This window comes from Grus americana, chromosome Z (assembly GCF_028858705.1).
Source record: "Grus americana isolate bGruAme1 chromosome Z, bGruAme1.mat, whole genome shotgun sequence".
NCBI lineage: Eukaryota > Metazoa > Chordata > Aves > Gruiformes > Gruidae > Grus > Grus americana.
In genome coordinates, this window is record NC_072891.1 from 74,122,880 (window position 1) to 74,140,485 (window position 17,606).

Consider the following 17,606-nt stretch of genomic DNA (forward strand, 5'->3'; position numbering starts at 1 on the left):
TGACTAGCATACAATACATAATTCACTCCATCTTTAAATCCAACTACTGACTATAACTAGCTCTTAATGAAAATGTACTAGTAAAGTGGGAGATCTGACGTATTTGTCACAAGTTTCAAGAAGATGAGACAATTCAGCTCCTAAGAATAAACTTAAGTTTTGAACATTTAAAGTTTTAATTGCTTGAGTCTTGTTCATTAATTAATTTTCAGCATAATCTTGTAACTTTAAGAATATAAAAAAAAAAGAATGAAGTAGATACAGATATAACTGAGCAAGTAAATTTCTCCAGGTCTTTTTACTTGTACACACCCATGCTTTCCTTTTTATCTAGTATATACAAACAATAAGAACACCAGTGGGCCCAAAGGGACTGTGATTCTGCTTCAGCTTCCTTGCAGCTGTGGTTTTGTTCCTTGCTGGACTCTCTCTTTCATTTTGTAAGTCAAGTCTCCAATACTTAATAACTCTGTTCTACTCTTGAAAAGTCTAGTTACAGTGAGCCATGAAACAGGGAGCCACATCATCTGCCCAGTGTTTAAAGAACAAATATTTGAAATAAAGACCACTACCTTTAAAATGTCTTTACAGAGAAGTTTTCTTCAAAATACGGCACTATTACATCTATATTGTAACCTCTCATGCAATTTATGAAGTGTTAAGTCTATTCCATTATGAGTTAATGTTGATTTTGACTAATCAGTTAAAGGCAACTGCTAATATATTGAACATATAATAAGTGGGTGAGTTTTTTACTTAGATTTTCTGAAGTGAAAACTAAAAATAGCTGTTTCTATTTATGGTCTGTTTATTTGTTTTTTCCTACTCAAAAATGTTCCTAGCACTGAAATATTTATTCTGAAACATTAAAATAATCATTTGTTGTAATTTTTTTTTACTGGCCAACTTACCTTAAATTTTACTAAAAAACTTTAGGAGGTGAAATTTTGTGAATGCTTTGTAATAAACAGTTTAACTACTGAGCCAGAAGTAAGCTGAACAGGAAGGGAGGTAGGACAGGAATCTCAAGGACACACCAAGATGTGGATTTAGAGCAGAAGTATGAATGGCCTTCTGGGATTCTCTCTCCATTCTCTAGAGAAGAGGGCACTGGAAGATTAGATTTCTGTGTCTTAAAGCTACTCCTTATGAGTATCTTCTTTACTCACTCTATGTTACACCAACAGGTATAATTCCCTCTATATTACACCACAAGGTAACTTTATTCTGAATATCCTGATCATTCTGCTATGCTGACAGATAGCATGTGCGACAGAGAGTGTGTGCTTTCTCCTACATATGCTTTAAACCCTCTTCTTTAACAGAGGTTTTTTCCTAGAATGGTGAAAGACATCAGTCCAGCAATGAATGATTGTATGTGTAAACCTAACTATAAAAGGTGAAAAGCAACTAAAACTTCTTACCTTCTGCATTTCTCCAAAGATACAAAAAAAAGAGTTGCAAGCCAAACAAAAAGGAAAAATTAAAGCAGAATAGTAAAGTTGGCAATGATAGTATCTGGAAACAAGAAAGCTAATAAACAGTCTTAACAAATTATTTACACAAAAATAATGAAGTATCTGGAGAAATATGAAATATTTTGTAATGCAAAAGATGAAACAGATGTATCAAACATTTGTTTAGGGCTAATTTTAGAAATATTTGTTCACCTTGAAGAAATTTACAGCTAAATTTTATACTGATTATCCGAGAAAAGGTATAAAGTAAAAAGGACACAAACACATTAGTTCATCTTTCCTATAGAATTTAAATAACTTGTTACAAGGTTTTCCAGAATGTATGCACATATTTATGTCGCTCCTATCTAAACACTATTCCTTATAATTAGAAGAAGGTTTTCTGTGGGATGAATTTCCATTTTAAACAGAATCTTCCACAGCCGTTGAGGGCCTATGCTCAAACTAAGTTACTTCCTCCAGAACCATAACTTCAGTGCTAGGACAAATCCCAACCTCACCTAGCCTAATATACTACAGCGGGTGTTTGCTGGAGGTAAGTTTCTAAGCTAATGCCATTTGTAAGCAGCTCCCAAACTCTTCTTGCAAAGATCAACCCAAGAAGTTTCAAAGACAGATAAAAATAGTATGGAATTCTGTCTACTTGACACATTATTATTAAACATTCTCAATTCCACATGTATCAGATCATGTAAAGGGTAAAATAAATAAAAGCTTTTCTAAAGCTGAGCTGGTTCTGCAATGCTGCCAGTAAGAGAAACCTCTATTGCTCCAGTAGTCCTAAAAATAAAATTGGGACAGAAAACCAGACAGCTTTACTATTAGTTTATATGGTAGTTTTACTACTCAATAAGAACTTGATGAATGTGCCACTAATGGTGGGTACTCCCTGTTTCTTACATCTGAAAAGAGAAGTCTGCACCCCTAGACACAAAACCTTCTTCTGATAGTGAAGTAGTGAAGTGCATAAGCCTAAAAGATTCAAGCAACTAATGCCCATAACAATATGTGTTATAATCTGAACACACGCAGCTCTGCATAGTTTGCTACAATCTAGTTATATTACCTTGATAATTCTCCAGATCCATATCAAGTTGTTGAATGACCTTTTTAAAATGGTTTGTTTTCTCTTTTACTTCTGTCAGCCTGACAAATAGATAATGAAATCCAAGGTTAAAAATGTGTTGTAAAATACTTAATTTTTTTAGACAAAAATGGAGGGAAAAATTGAGAATAAAAACGGCAAACCTAAGTTTATCAAAACCAAAACAGTACCAGGAGGATTGCTGTTACTATAAGAAGTATATGTAAAGCATATGTCACTTTAGTCCCTGTATCTATTAAATATAAGTACTGATGCTTTTTTATTAAAAACATTTTTTGTTGAGTCATCAATAGTTCTTAACTTATTCAACTGGTCCCTCTGCTGGTTGCTATACAGCTTTGCATAGGTACAATGTAAGTGGTAAACTACAACAGGTAGTTCCTTAAAAATTACCTACACATTCACTAAAATCCAGTAAGAAAAACATTGTATTACATAATCAACTGCTTAAAAACATTTCTATGTAAATTCTCAAATGTAATTCTCTGTTATTGTTTCTTTCAAAAAATTCTGTTAAGCAACTTATTATCCTGTCAAAGGTGTCAATGCATTAAAAATTAAACCAATGATTACAGTTGGGAATACTGCTTAAAAGAATTTACAATTGTTTCTAGGAGATTTCAGGAATTATCTCAATTTTTCTGTAAAGAGATAAAAATCAAAAGCTCAACATAAAAAAATATATTATACTGTTTTACCACACCACCCTCCATAATACATTACTGTTTATTTTAACATTTACCAGAGTTTCTGGCTAATCTTCAAATAGGTCCAGTACTCAAGAATCAAGAAGCAATGCTCTGCTACTCTTTAGAACTGAACTTTCTGTAAACAACTTTATAACTCTTAGTTTTTAAGCTTTAATCAACTCTTCAAACTGTGACTGCGGCATAACATAGGCTCAACTTCATAGACGTCCCAAATGAGTAGCTTTTATGGATTAGTGTCTTCATCAGCCTTAAAGAAGTTTATGTCAGTGCTATTACCAATTTATATTCTCAAGGCATGTTCATAAGTATAGGAAATATCTTTTTATGCAGATCTAAATATCCTATCACTATATAAGCTGTTTAGCTGAAACAGAAGGATATATTCCATTCTCTGTGAAAGGTTAACACTAGCACAGGCTTGAAAACATGGTGATGTTCTAAAAGTCCATGGAAATATCTGATGGAATTCAACTATCTGTCTTTAAGGTCTAAATGTAATTTGTAGCAACAGTATAATGGGATTACTCACTGTCTTTCCATGCTTGCTATTTCTTGACTATCGTCCTTAACCTATAAAAAAGTATAACAACTTTAACATATGAAATCAAATCTAAAAATGAAAAAAGGAAAATCAAAACAGATTTCTTAATTCAGTAGACAGGGAATAGAAACTCAGTATATGAAATCACAAACTTGCTGTCACATTGTCCAACAACGGCTCTTCATTGAAGAGAAGTAGTGATATGATTTAAGTGTTATGTGTTCTCCTGCTTTCTCAATACACATTTAAAAATCAGACACACTTATCAATGTCATTCAGTCCAATAATCCACATAGTATATATGGATAGCTACATAACACAGCATAGACCTTTAGAAACTAAATTTTTCCTGGATCAGTACACCTGTGTAGTACCCCACAAGGACACTGTCTGGAGTTATGTTATAGAACGGTTCAACAGGATCAGTTTTCCCATACCAACATGACTGATGAATGGGAGAAGTCTACCAGCTGAAAAGCTAACTGTGCCAATTTTACTTTGGCTGAACCTGAAACATGCCATCCAGTTAATTCATTAACTGTTCTTAATTTCAGATTATTTGTGCTGCTTAAAGACCAAATAAAGGCAACATTCAAACCCAAGTATTTTCAAATATTATCATCCCTTAAAATACTGACTCAGAGAATATTTACATGATAACATTTATGTTCTTGCCTGCTTTAGTAATCTCTCTCTTTCCTCCTGTGGAGATTCCATGTTCTTATCCTCAGAAATCATTTGATCTCGACGTTCCTCAAGCTCATGGAGCTTTTCACACAGCTGCACAGCCTCCTGTTTCACTTGCGAGTGTGCTATTTCCTGTTGGTAAAAGCAAACACCTACTAGCTATTTTCAGATGGCAAGCAAGCATTGTAGAAATTATGCTTTAGTTAGGCAGCACTTATCTATACATTGAAAGTGAAGTGTATTTGTTACAAACAGTACAGAGACAGTATAAACAACAAACTTTACAATCCATATTCTCAATATTGCATTTTCTGAAATGGAATATTCCAGTCAGCTACTTCTTGCTTTATGAGTTCATCATCAGACCAATCTTCTGAGTAGATTAACTACTTCATCATTTCTACTGGATCACAAACCATATACAGTATTGAAAAGGACAGGAAAAATGTCTAGTAGTATTTAAAAAATATGCTTTCTGAATATATAAATGACTGTATGTTTCAGCTTATAGATCCTTTTATCCATGAAATACACAATATGAGAAAATTCTCCTCAATCGAGCGATGTGACTGTGCATTGAAAGTGTGTGTTTATGTATGTATGTGGGATAAAAAATATCTTCGCAGGTACCACTTTGTGCTGCAAATGTCAGTTGCTTTTGAAATGGAAAGTGGAACAAGACAATTATTCTCACGCATCCTGAACGTTGAAAACATATTGAAAAATTAGGTCTCACAAATCCTTAAGAAGGATGTGAATGATAATTTCACAGTTATCTTCAGAGAGTAATTCCAAATCAATCAAATGTCACACAAAACATATGAAACCACATGAGTAACTAAAGCCAGGAAATTTTTGCTATCAAAATTTTGTACTTGGCATCTAGCAAAAACAATTTTTAATCACAACTGATTAGAAATTTTTGGTGGCAAACAGAGAGGCAGTTTTGCCTTCTCATTTTAAGGCATGATCCTACAGTATATGAAAATTTAGGAAGAAAGATTATAGGTATTTTTCTACTAAAATTATAGGTATTTTTCACACTAAAGTTGAGCGCAGATTGGTACAGAGATCACTCGTTATCATACATACAGCTCTTAGAGCCTCCTCCTTTACATTTAGTGCATCCAATTCCTGCTGTTGAACAACCAATTCCTAAAGAGAAAAAAAAGGCAAAAGTCAGATAAAAATTACTACTTGATGAGATTAATTTTTGTTCTGCAACTTAGTATTATAAAATGCTGCAAAACACCTCATTGCTGCTCTTAAAAAATTAAAAGACTGTGTCCAGCTTCTCCAAGGAACTCAGATATAATATCCACTTACTTTCAGCATCCAATCGATTTGTATCGTTATTTGCAGTTGGGCTATAAACAAAAAATTGTCTGCCCTTTTCCTAGTATATTTGTTAAAATCAGTATTGAGCGTGGAATTTATCATTTCTATTTTAAATTTTAAAGTCAGATCTTAAAATGTGAACTACCCCCCACAGTTTCTTCATAGTCCAGAAAGAGAAAGGTAGGCTCTGACTAGTGATTCAGCTTATCCTAAAACAGCTAGGAAGCACTGGCCTCAAAAGATGTCTATACAGACTATACAGAGAAACTTTCTAAGACTGTATGCCTGAAGCTAGATGATCCCAGGGAACCTAGAAATCTTACTGTTTTTGTTAACATTAGGATTATTGAAGTCACAAAAATTTTATAAAGCCTGGTTCATTTCTCTGATACATTCAGACATACAACAAGAGACTACAGTCAGATTCAGGTTTGTACACAGGAAGAAAATTTTCTACTCATGTGAACTAAAAAAATTGCCGGTTTGTTTGTTTGTTTTTTACCTTTTGCTTGTTTTTTACACATGATGAAACATCTGAGCACTATAGTGCCTTTTAAAATCTGAATGTCAGTCCCCAAATTTAAAAGGAAAATCATGGTTTTAGTCAATTGCTCTGTTTATTTTTCAGGCATTTCTAAAATTGATTAAGGTACCAGCAAGCTTTTTCATTGTATTACTCTTTTCTCAAGCTCTTTAATATTTAAATTGTATCTGGAACCAATGGAGCCCGTACAATGAAACAAACCCACCTGGGAGAGTTTTTCATTTGCAGCCTTCATCTCCATATATTTAGCTTGATTTTCCTGCGACATGTCTTTTATTATGTCATCTGCTACAACCTTTTCATGTTCAATATCTTCTTCTACAGCTTGAATTAACTTTTCTGTTCTGTAAAAATAGAACATTTTTGTAACTTTTATTGGTTGATATTTATTTTAAGCACCCATATCAAACTCTGGTATTCCTTCAGCCTCACTGAAATGATCATCTAACACAAAACCTCCATAGACTCTAAAAAAAAGGAGTTACCTACTTATCTCTAATTTTCTTGGAGTTTTATCAGCTATATAAAAATTCACACCACGAAATGCAGAAGATGAAGAATTCTTTGCCCTTACAGTACCCACACAGTACTTTCTAACACTCCCTGTCTACCTACATTGTCCCCAACACTGGCAAAAGTATACTACTCCCTCTCAGTTGCTGTCAATCAGTGAATTCCTGGAATAGGAACAGGCAACTTTAAGTAAAGGAGCTTGTATGTGATTTGTGAATGCATATGAATAAAATATACTATATGGTAAGGTGACTTTCTTTTAGCAATAAATTGTGGGACTCCTTAAGAATGGAGAGTGGCTTACACAGTGTGGAGCTTCTTAGCCATGCAAGAACTAAGACATTAGCCATTTCTGACATTCTTGATTCATGACTTTAATCTCGTTAGGAAATCAATGGGCTGCAACCATAAAAACTTCTCTACCACTGCAGCTATAGTAAACTACAAGCAAATGTATTAGCAGAATCAAGGAAGGCATAACGAGTTGTTCTCACTATTTCATGTAATGTCTAGTAATTTCTATGAAATTCCTGAAAGCTAGAGAGTGAATTTGAGAATGTAGCTAAAGATAAAGGAAATTAACAAAAGCTCCTGAGACCCTGAAGAGTATACCTTCCTTCCCTTCACAGTTCAAGAATGATAATTTAAACTATTTGCTTGTTTCCAGAGTGACTTCTGCTATTAAGAATAGCAAAATCAGCTGGATACCTTCCTTCAGAATTTATTTTTCTTGTATTTTTCATTAACGCTTCCTAAGTTGCAATATGCCAAAAATTTAAAATTGTGTAACTGACACTATCAGATCAATGATTGCAGCCAAGAATGCCCTGGGGCTTAAAAGATGATGCAAAATAGTGGAACTGCATAAGGATAATCTCAGGGTAACGGAATAATGAAAATTTCATAGAAGCACAGTAAAGCTGATGTTGGAATGGACTTCTGAAGGTCGTCTAGTCCAGCCCCACTACTGAAAGCACAGTCACCTAAAGCAGGTTGTCAGCATCTTGAAGGATGGAGACCCTACAACCTCTCTGGCCAATGTTTCAATGTCTGGCCACTCTTACAGTAAAAAGAGTTTTTTCTTACATTTAAATGGAATTTCCTGTTCTTCAATTTGTGGCCATTGTCTCTTGTCCTGCCCTTGGGCATCACAGAGAAGAGACCAGCTCCATTTTCTTTACTCCTGCCCATCAGATATTTACTTTGATAAGATACCCACTAAGCTTTCTCTTCTAGAGATTAAACAATTCCAGCTCCCTCAGCCTTTCCTCATAGTTTTCACCACTTCTGAGGAATTCTCAAAAGAGATTCAAAAGTGTAACCAATCTTCCAACTGGCTTCAAGAAAGATCTGTAATCTCCAGGAATCCGAGGATGTGAAGTACAAATTCTGTTGGGTTAGCAAACCATGCTGGAAAGATGCTTTGGAGCCTGATGATGAAGAAACAAATTGAAGTGGTGATCTCCCACTGGGACTGCCCAAGAAATACTGGATGGTTGTAACATGATATTAAATGAAACATGCTCGTGAGAGTAAGAATGGTTTGTTCAGTCCCAGTCCAAAGAATGAGGCCCTCACTGTAAGTACCTCAGTTTATGAATGAATAATTATGTTATGCTTAGTAATGCTAAGGAGTAGTTTTTTAAGTGAAGAGTGTTCTTAAGCTATGAGAGCAGTGTGATTCAAAATCCTCTGGAAGGCACAGAACTGGGAGTTGGCTGGGACCTTTCATATTACCTCTTTATTGGAGGTTCCTCATCCCTCAATCTGGGCTTAAGAAAGCTGTTGCAAGGTCTCAGCAGTAACAGTTTCTCTCAAATCAAGCCCAGCTGAAGACATGACAGAATGAAAACAGAGATATTGCAATGAAGAATTCAAGAAAATGTTAAGGTTGATGACTTCCAGAATAAATCTCTGCACTAGATGTAATTCACCTGGAGAGACTGTCAGTACTGATCACAGGGAGCATGTCTTTAAGTACAAATAGGGTGCTTTTTCCTGGAGATCACTGGGGCATTTAGGGAGGGAGAAAAGAATACTGCTTCCTATATTTCTCCTGTGTTCCAAAACACCATGTCAAAGCAGCTGCCACCATTGAGGGCAACAGTGTCTCCAAGCTCTACTGAATTTTTCTCATCTATGCCTGAGACTGCAAGTATGCATGGTAGAGTAAGGAAAGAGAGCCTCCTTCTTCCAGCCCCACCAACGTAATCTGTGTGCGGACACATTACAGAGTAGCCTCTTTACCTGAGGTAAGTCTCCTTCTCTTATGTAATATGAACTCCTGGCTAAATACTTCAAGGCAACTGAGTATGTCCTTGAGACTAAAAATGTCTGATTTAGCTGTGATGCATCTTCTCCTAGATTTTCTGAGGCAATAAAAATATCAGCAGTGGCTGTCACAGGAAGACAATTCATTATCACAAGTAATTTGAATACTACTGATGAAGCTGAAACAAGGATGAGGTTTGGAAAAGCTGCAGAATGTTGAGAGATACAAAGCAAAAAATCAAAGTGGCAATAACAATAAAGATGGATAGTGAAGTAAAATGGTTTCTATAGCCACATATTTGAGAGGAATGGAGAATGAGAGGAGACTGAATCATTTTGAAGTTTGATGCTGTGCATTGGACAGAATGAGGCTTAGAGAATAAGCACTAATGCAAGAAAAAAATTATTGGACGTAGTGTTTGTGTATCAATATAATCCCTTTTTCAACCTGCATATAGACGTGCTCTCAAATCAGAGCAAGTATCATTTGGTTTTAGAATTTCTTCCTGAAATATAGCCCATATATAACTCTTTGGATATAATGAGTTTTATATACCATACCCTGCAGCTCCTCTGGTGCTGATGTTTCCAAAACATAAGAATTTAACACATTTAACTATCTACTAGAGATCTTTACTTCAATATGCAAATATCTTGAAATTTTCTTCATTTGATGACTGATCACATAAAAAAATGCAAGTCTTTTTCTGTCTCCAGCATTTCTTTTATTGATTTTTACCCAACTTCCTCATAAATTTCCAGTGGTATTTTAACTCAGTGCTTCCTATGTGATCTGGAACTTGACACTTGAGCACACTACTATTAGACTTCCCTATTGGCTGCAGATCCAATTAAAACCAAGATGATTATAAGAAGTTGCTCAACCTAGTCAATCTTTTGCTAAGGTTTTTCTAGGTTTATTATTTTTTTTTTTTACACTGCCTGCTTATTCATCAGGTACAAAGGTTGAGCAAAACCAAAGTGCCGTTGCACCATATTATTTCTGGTCAGTGCATTGAAAAATCTACACGTGTACATATGCTGCCTCTGAGAAGCAACAGAAAGGTAAGACACATGGCATATCTTTTTCAAAATGTAGGCAAAGTTTTATTAGTATAACTTTGTTGCTAGTCTGGAAACAAATACATCTTGTGATACATTAAAAGTTCAGGAATTACTATGAACCTTGGACATGCCAAGTTGTTAAGTAAATTGTACTTCAGTAGAAAACCAGGGAGTAGTCCATTTCTTCTCTGAAAAGCAGGCTACCTGATTATATAATATCTCCATTACCTTCCCAAATCTGCCTTTTTCTTTACAAATGTAAGAAAAACAATAGGAATTACAGTACTATTAAAACAAAAATCTTCAAAAGTTCTCTGAGGAAAACTTTTTAAGAAAATGCTTCTAATTAGAAGGAAATGTCAAGGTATTACCAATGTATTGCCAGGCTCAGTTTCTTTCCAAAGATATTACTTTAAACAGCAATTTTTAAAGTCTGGTTCTAGTAAAAAGCTGAACTGCAATTAAAATTACAGATGCTTTCCTGTTCTTCTACTTATGAACGTTCCCATAAACAATGGAGGAAATCAAATTTGTAAGAAATCCCTTAACTTTTCAGTAGAAACTAAAGTAAAATAGGAACTACGTTTTTGACTTAGACATCATACGTAGAGTGAATTTTTAGACAGGAAAAGGATTTTTCAAGTTAGTGGCATCCCCTTCATTTAGCCATTTTAATTTTTTGCTTGAAGTTTTGAAAATCTTTAAAATTAACTTTCATTTTCAACATCATTGTTATTGATTCACTTACAGACTAACTTAAAATAATAATTTAATATATTTTTTCACACTCTATTAAAGACAGTATTTTTCTTGAAATCTCTAAACTACAATAATACTATTAATCTGTGTTTCTAGATTGCCTGGTTAAGGCTTGCTCTGTTTCTGAACATCTTGGAAGCGGTATCTTTAAGGTCCAAGTATGCCATGAGATCCAACTGTTAACATAGACTGTATTAGGGGTTCTCAAACTGCATCATGTTTTCCACTAGCAACATACAAACGGGCTCCAAAAAGTATGCAGGCCACCAGTACCATCACTGACAAGAACAATACCTAATACAGAACATAATACCATAGTGCCTGCTGCTGCTAGTACCTTGTCCCTGCCTCTGATCATGTGTAACAAAAAGGTTTATGAACTCTTTTTGTATTTAATGTAAATTCCCAACAGCAGTGGAAATGGACAATGGATCAGAACAGTGTAAGTGGTGTTCTTTCAAAGTTAGTAAGTTTCCAGGCTGATTAGTCAGGTGAATGAGGTCAGTCCTCAGACACACAAATCAAGAAGCAAGCAATCAGTTAGACTTGACCAATTTGTTCTGTGATGTCATCTACTCCATACTGATCAGCAAAGGCTTCCCGGCACTCTTTCTAGGGATTGGTGGAGGCTTTTTTAAATGGCTGCCTATATTTAGCATTGTTCGTGCACAATTGAGCTTCCTTATGTAACTTCCCCCACTCTTCTCTATTAAATTCAATAAATACTCTCTACACCTCAAGATACAATAGGCACTGTAAATAAGTATCTTATACCTTATCCTTTGGGTCTTTTTAATCTAGGAGATAAAAATCTGGGAAGGAGATATTGAGGTTCACTTAGCCCACTAGCTTTTCTCTTCAGATATTTAAGAAAAAGTGTAAAAATGAAGGGATAATCTACCTTTTACATAACATTTTAATTCAAGTCTGGCATAAACAGGGACTGATTTAACATCTGACAGAGATGGTTTAACATTCCTGTTCATTCTTGCAAATGACACCTGATTCAAAGGGGAGGGCTAAGTGACACTTTCTCTGAGAGAAGTTAATGTCACAATGAATACCATTTGTCAGAAAAGCTTTCCTGACTTGCAAAAAAAGGTTAAAATCTGTACAAAAACTCCAAGGCAAGAGACGGAACCATGTTTACTTAGTTCCAAAGATCAGAGCAACAATACACCTTCATAATACAGAGGTCCAGGTTTATGTCATATATGTGTTATTTTATGGATAATAAAGAGATTAGAAGATCAATCTACTAACTGAAAACTTAAAAAAACCTGCTTAACAACTTACATAAGCACATAAGAGAAATCTGACTGGATAAACCAACAATCCATGTAGTACAGTATTCTGCCTCTGTCAGTGGCAACAAAAGAAATTATTTATGGGCAGCATGGAAGCCTGAATACTTTCTGCAGTTTACTCCTATCATAGTCTTCCAATACCCATAACTGCTTTAACAGGAATACTATTGAGTACATCCCTGCCTATTTGCTTTATCCATTTCTGAAATTTTCCCTGCCCGTAGCAGGGGGGTTGGAACTAGATGATCTCTGAGGTCCCTTCCAACCCAAACCATTCTGTGATTTTATGATTCTATGAAACTGTTGCCTATTAACTTGTCTAATCAATCCTTTTTCTATTTGCTGACATAGTCTACTTACTGGATTTTAGGTTTGGGTCAATTAAGTGAAACCTGAATGCATTAACTCTGCTAACCTATGTTTTTCCTCTTAAATTTACATTTTGTAGTATCTACGTAGAACAAAACTTATTAAATTATCATTGAAATAACTATATGTATTAATTTGTTAAACTACCACTACAGAAGACACTGGTATTGTGGTCTTGGTATACAAAAGTTTTTTTTCCTAGGCTCTAAACATGAAACTCTTTTGGCTTGTGATCTGGGCTGGAATACTGTTTTTGAATCCAGTCACTGCTGACTGCAACATTACTTCTCAAACTGTAAGTTTTGTATGTCTGTAAATTACCCTTATTTTTGAAAGACACACTAGAAGCTAAAGGCATTTCAAAAACTTCCCTGTAAACATAAAATTCCTGAAGAAACAAGCGCATAGAGACAAATAAGAAGATGCGGTTTTCTGCAAAATGGACAACTAGCTGCTGACAGTCATTGCAAGTGGGTGAATAACACTGAAACATATTGACGTGGTTTTATATCTCAGTCAAATCTCTCTGCAGACAACAGGAGTGCCTCCTTTATCTTTTTTGGAATAGATCTAAAAAGCGACGGTTATTTGGACAAGGCCAACTACTGCTCAAGTTAGAGAGATTTACTGAGTTAGCCCTTGCTAAGTCAGGTCCAAATGTATGTAAGAAATTTTCAAGGTTTTTTTTAGAGATTAATTTAATGGATTTTTTATTTATTGGGGAATGAAGGGGAAGGAAGAAGTTTTGATTAATAGTCAAGTGATAAAACTGGTATTCCACTATTTGCTTTGACTCACTGCCTACAGGTCCAGTACCATATCTACTGCTTACACATCTTTGGGACAAACATGAAGAACAAAAAGACCCACACAATGGGTATATACAGTGTAGAAAAGGCACTCCACCTACATTTGTTTTTAAATAAGCTATCTAGACACAAACTGGTCACAGCAGTAACAAGCTGAACATAGGCTACTTATTTAGGAAGAGGGATAACACAATCAATGTGTTTCCAGTACTTAGAGTCTCCTTTAAAGCCAGGTCCAGTATCTTGACACTGAACTGTAGTGTGCAGTGATGCATACATATACATATAAAGAAATCTACTCTTTTCAGAAAAGAAAAATATTTCAAGGTATTGACAGTAAACACTCTCAAACCTGGAAACACTGCAGCTATGCTAAACTTCAACCTGGAAAACCAAAATTAAGTGCTATATTTATAATAAAAATATATACTACATGTTCTGTTGAAGGTCTGCTCCAAAGATGTTTTAAAGAGTAAAAATAGCTGGTTTTAAAACAAAACAATATATTTGAAAAAGTATATTTGAATTAATTTGCAGCCTTAAATCCACTTCCTGAATGACACCTTCTCTCCAGATTATGTGGGAAAGGAATCCTTTTTCTACTGAGCCAACCTTCACATGGAATTCTAAAACAGACAGGCCTACTAACTCCAAAATAGCATGCGAAACTGGTTATATTTTGAATGATGATCACATAAAGAGCCTTGCATCTCAATCAGAGTTTAAGCACTAAATGATCTGAGAGGTTTCACTCCCCTGTATCACCGGACCACAAGTATATTATGAAAAACAAATAAAATTGCACGAAAAGCAGTAGAACTTTTATTTTAAAGTGCTAGCATTACAAAATACAAGAAAGATTTTTCATGCCCTTAATAGTCATCGCTGAGACACTTTCACCACTGGACATCCCTACAGTATTTAATTGTCATTCTCTTTTTTTCAACAGGTCACTTGTGAGGAGTCCGGAAAGAACCTCTCTAATATCCCTACTAACCTTTTCCAAAACATTACTAAATTAAACCTCAAAAATAATAATATCACTTTAAAAGATACTGACAAAGAGATTCTTCAAAGTTTTATTAACCTCACTGAACTTTATCTGAATGAAAACATGATTACTGTACTGTATAATAACAGCTTCTGCAGTCTGACAAAACTCGTAATTCTGGATATTAGCAACAATCATATTATCACAGTTCATAAAGCAGCATTTGCAGGATTAAATCAACTGTCAGTGTTGAATCTATCCTACAACTCAATTATTCAACTAGACTCAGATCTATTTTGTTCTCTAAAAAGTCTGACAGTTTTAAATCTACAGTATAACTTCCTGAAATACTTTCATATAAAACCATCTTTTAAATTGATTAAAATTGTTTTAGCTGGAAACCCGTGGACCTGCTCCTGTGACCTCCTTGATTTACAGATATGGCTAACTACATCCAATGTGACAATGGGTAAGTTTTGGTAAGAGCAGCATTTCATACTTGTTCACATCAAACAGCCTTATTTTTTTACTGATCTGGATAATATCCACCATCAACTTACCTGTATTTTGCAGTAATACATTAGTTATCCATGAAAATTTTTTAGATTTGAGTGCTAATTAATTAGCAATATCTCATAGCCTTTCCTATGCCCACATTCACAGAAAATGAAAACAGCACTACATGTACATTGCCAAACACCAAGGAACAAGTCTCCATCAAGACAGAAGCTATCCAACCAGCTGACTGCAAAATTGAAAACGCTTCTTTAGAAAACACTGTAACTTCCACTTCTGCCATTAAGCTTCAAAGTAGTGCCTTACTAACAGCTCTGACTGCAAACAACATCACTGGAAACAATGGAACACATGCAGGTAATATACTGATGTTTCACTACTTACAAGCTGTTTGAGTTGCTGTTGCATGATTTCAGACACTTTTGTATTCCTAGTACACTGTAATTCCTCCATAAAAGCCAAGGCTATGGAACAAGCTATTTCCAGGTTTTGGTATACTGTACACACATTATGGTGAATGCTAAGCTCTTCCCAGCTCACAACAGATACACCCCACTTGAATTTTCAAATGATACTACAAACTGATGATGAAATTCGAAAGGCTTGAAATTCAGAAAATTGTCCAGATCTCTGCCTCACAGAACTAGGGAAGCATCTTTTTAAAAAATCAATTACTTCTTCCAAACTAACTGCTTTCTAGATGTAGCTGTCATCTTAAAACGTGAAAGAGGGAGCCTATTAATTTTACTCCTGCCCTTGACTGTGTTCAGTGTAAAGGACATGGATATGCTCATCCAATATTCTTTGAAAATTTCAAAGTAAGGATAGTCTCCTTACTTTTCATCATTTTTAATGTTAATTCCACCATCATTTTGTAGTACTGTAGCTTTTGTTTTGGTAAAGTCAATTATTTTTTTTCTTATATGCAAATTAATGTTCTTCTTCACCCTTTCATACTGAAATGCTTAACTTCTTCTTTCTAGCTAAAGAAGAAGAAATATCGGTCTCCAGATACATACACAAATTGTAAGCCACCGCTGCCACATGCTTCTTTTGCTGTAGCAGCTATAATTTATTTTAGTACAGTGGCCAGCGTACAAAACCACCTGCTAAATAAAGATTACTGGTAACTACAGTCTATTGAATTTTTTATTATAAAAGAAATACAATTGAAAGGATGTACCAAACAAAATATGTAATATTCTAGGGCACAAACATCATCACCATACATAAATTTAAGCCTGGGAAATAGAATTTGAAGTCAATTACTGATTTTTTTTTTTCCCTCAAAGCCCAGTCTTGAAATTTAAACTTCGAAAAAAATTATTTTATCTTTTATATGTCCCTAAAACTTTATCTGACTTTGAAACTATTATTTAATTTGATAAATATGGATGGTGGATTTATATTGCTAGGAAATATGAGATGTACATGCATTTTTGGTCTGAGTGATGTTACTGACTCCCTAATAATATAGCAATAATATTCTACTAAAGCTCTGGAGACACACAGTAATTCCCCTATCATTATTTAGTGTGTTCTCAATCTAACTGTGAAAAAATTTCATACTAGAGTTGTTGCTGGCATTCTTCATGAAGATGACTCTTCTTTTTTTCCTGTCTGTTTTAAAGAGTTACCACTTCTTGGCAAAAGCTGGACCTTCCTAGCGGGTGTCCTAGGGTTTGTCCTAAGCACTACACTCCTGATTTTTACTGCTATAAAATGCCCAACATGGTATCACTATTTGATCAGCTACAGTCACCGTCGCCTGGAAGAAAATGACTCAGAGATGTTTGAACAGGAGTTCTCAGCTGACACAAGTTCTTCTCCCACAATATCGGATAGAAACAATGACGATCCCATAGTAATACTTGAAAAAATTCATACATTTGTGCCTGCAGAAGATGGATTTATTGAGGATAAATACATAGATTCTTATGTAACTGAGGAGAGTTAATGTCTTAAACAACGGATGATGAACTGACTTTTCAAAATTGTAGTTCACTTGTACTTCCATATTATGCTACGTATGTACAATACAAAATGAAGCTAAGTACTCCATCTCCTTTCATCTCATCAAATCCATAACAAGGTATTGCTGCATGAATCATGAAGCTAAAAAATGTGGTGATGTGCATGCATTAATGTCACAAGAAATATTTCAAAACATGCAAAAAATACTCAGAAACCACCTTTTACAAAAACCTGTTTGGCTATTTGCAGTGGGGGCAGGGGGAAAGGAGCTTACCATATATTGTTTAACATGAACAAGTCTTTGCAAAGTAGCTTGTGAAGCTGGCATAATCACTAATGCTTTATATGTGAAGAAGTCCAGAAAGGAAAAAGAATTTCTCTAAAATGTTGAAGCAGCTCACAGCCAAACTGGGGACTGAATCCAAATCAATGGTGTCTTAGGCAAAACTAACACAATCACAGAATAGAGCATTTGAGGGTTTTTTACATGAATTAGCAGAGCAAGAAAGACCAACTGATCCATTCCCTTAAATGTCTCTACATATAGTACAACGATAAATCATCATTACTCTAATCTAATGCCCTTATGCTTTAGTTTGCTACTGAACCAAGTTTTTTTCTCTTCATAT

At 34.9% G+C, this 17,606-nt stretch overlaps 2 protein-coding genes across 5 annotated transcripts in view; one reads left to right on the forward strand and one right to left on the reverse strand.

Annotated features, from left to right (window-relative positions):
• Positions 1 to 17,606, reverse strand: part of IFT74 (intraflagellar transport 74) — a 51,050-nt gene that overhangs the window by 28,179 nt on the left and 5,265 nt on the right. For both annotated transcript variants that reach the window (XR_008574620.1, XM_054809317.1), the window contains exons 9-13: positions 6,609 to 6,747; positions 5,614 to 5,676; positions 4,510 to 4,653; positions 3,823 to 3,863; positions 2,545 to 2,624 (exon numbers count right to left, since the gene is read on the reverse strand). Coding sequence is in view for 1 of the 2 variants with exons in the window: in XM_054809317.1 (XP_054665292.1) it covers positions 2,545 to 2,624; positions 3,823 to 3,863; positions 4,510 to 4,653; positions 5,614 to 5,676; positions 6,609 to 6,747 (467 nt within the window). In the remaining variant the exon portion in view is untranslated. The remainder of the gene's footprint in view (positions 1 to 2,544; positions 2,625 to 3,822; positions 3,864 to 4,509; positions 4,654 to 5,613; positions 5,677 to 6,608; positions 6,748 to 17,606) is intronic.
• Positions 10,177 to 17,040, forward strand: LRRC19 (leucine rich repeat containing 19). Of its 3 annotated transcripts, XM_054809327.1 has the most exons (6): positions 10,177 to 10,252; positions 12,890 to 12,982; positions 14,446 to 14,956; positions 15,151 to 15,360; positions 15,987 to 16,029; positions 16,635 to 16,912. In XM_054809327.1, exons 1-6 carry the CDS (start codon positions 10,226 to 10,228, stop codon positions 16,783 to 16,785), a joined length of 1,035 nt encoding a protein of 344 aa, XP_054665302.1. In that variant the 5' UTR covers positions 10,177 to 10,225; the 3' UTR covers positions 16,786 to 16,912. The 3 variants fall into 3 exon arrangements, with proteins under 3 accessions (XP_054665302.1, XP_054665300.1, XP_054665301.1); XM_054809325.1 differs by lacking the exon at positions 15,987 to 16,029 and having other exon boundaries at positions 16,635 to 17,040; XM_054809326.1 differs by lacking the exons at positions 10,177 to 10,252; positions 15,987 to 16,029 and adding an exon at positions 11,332 to 11,453 and having other exon boundaries at positions 16,635 to 17,040.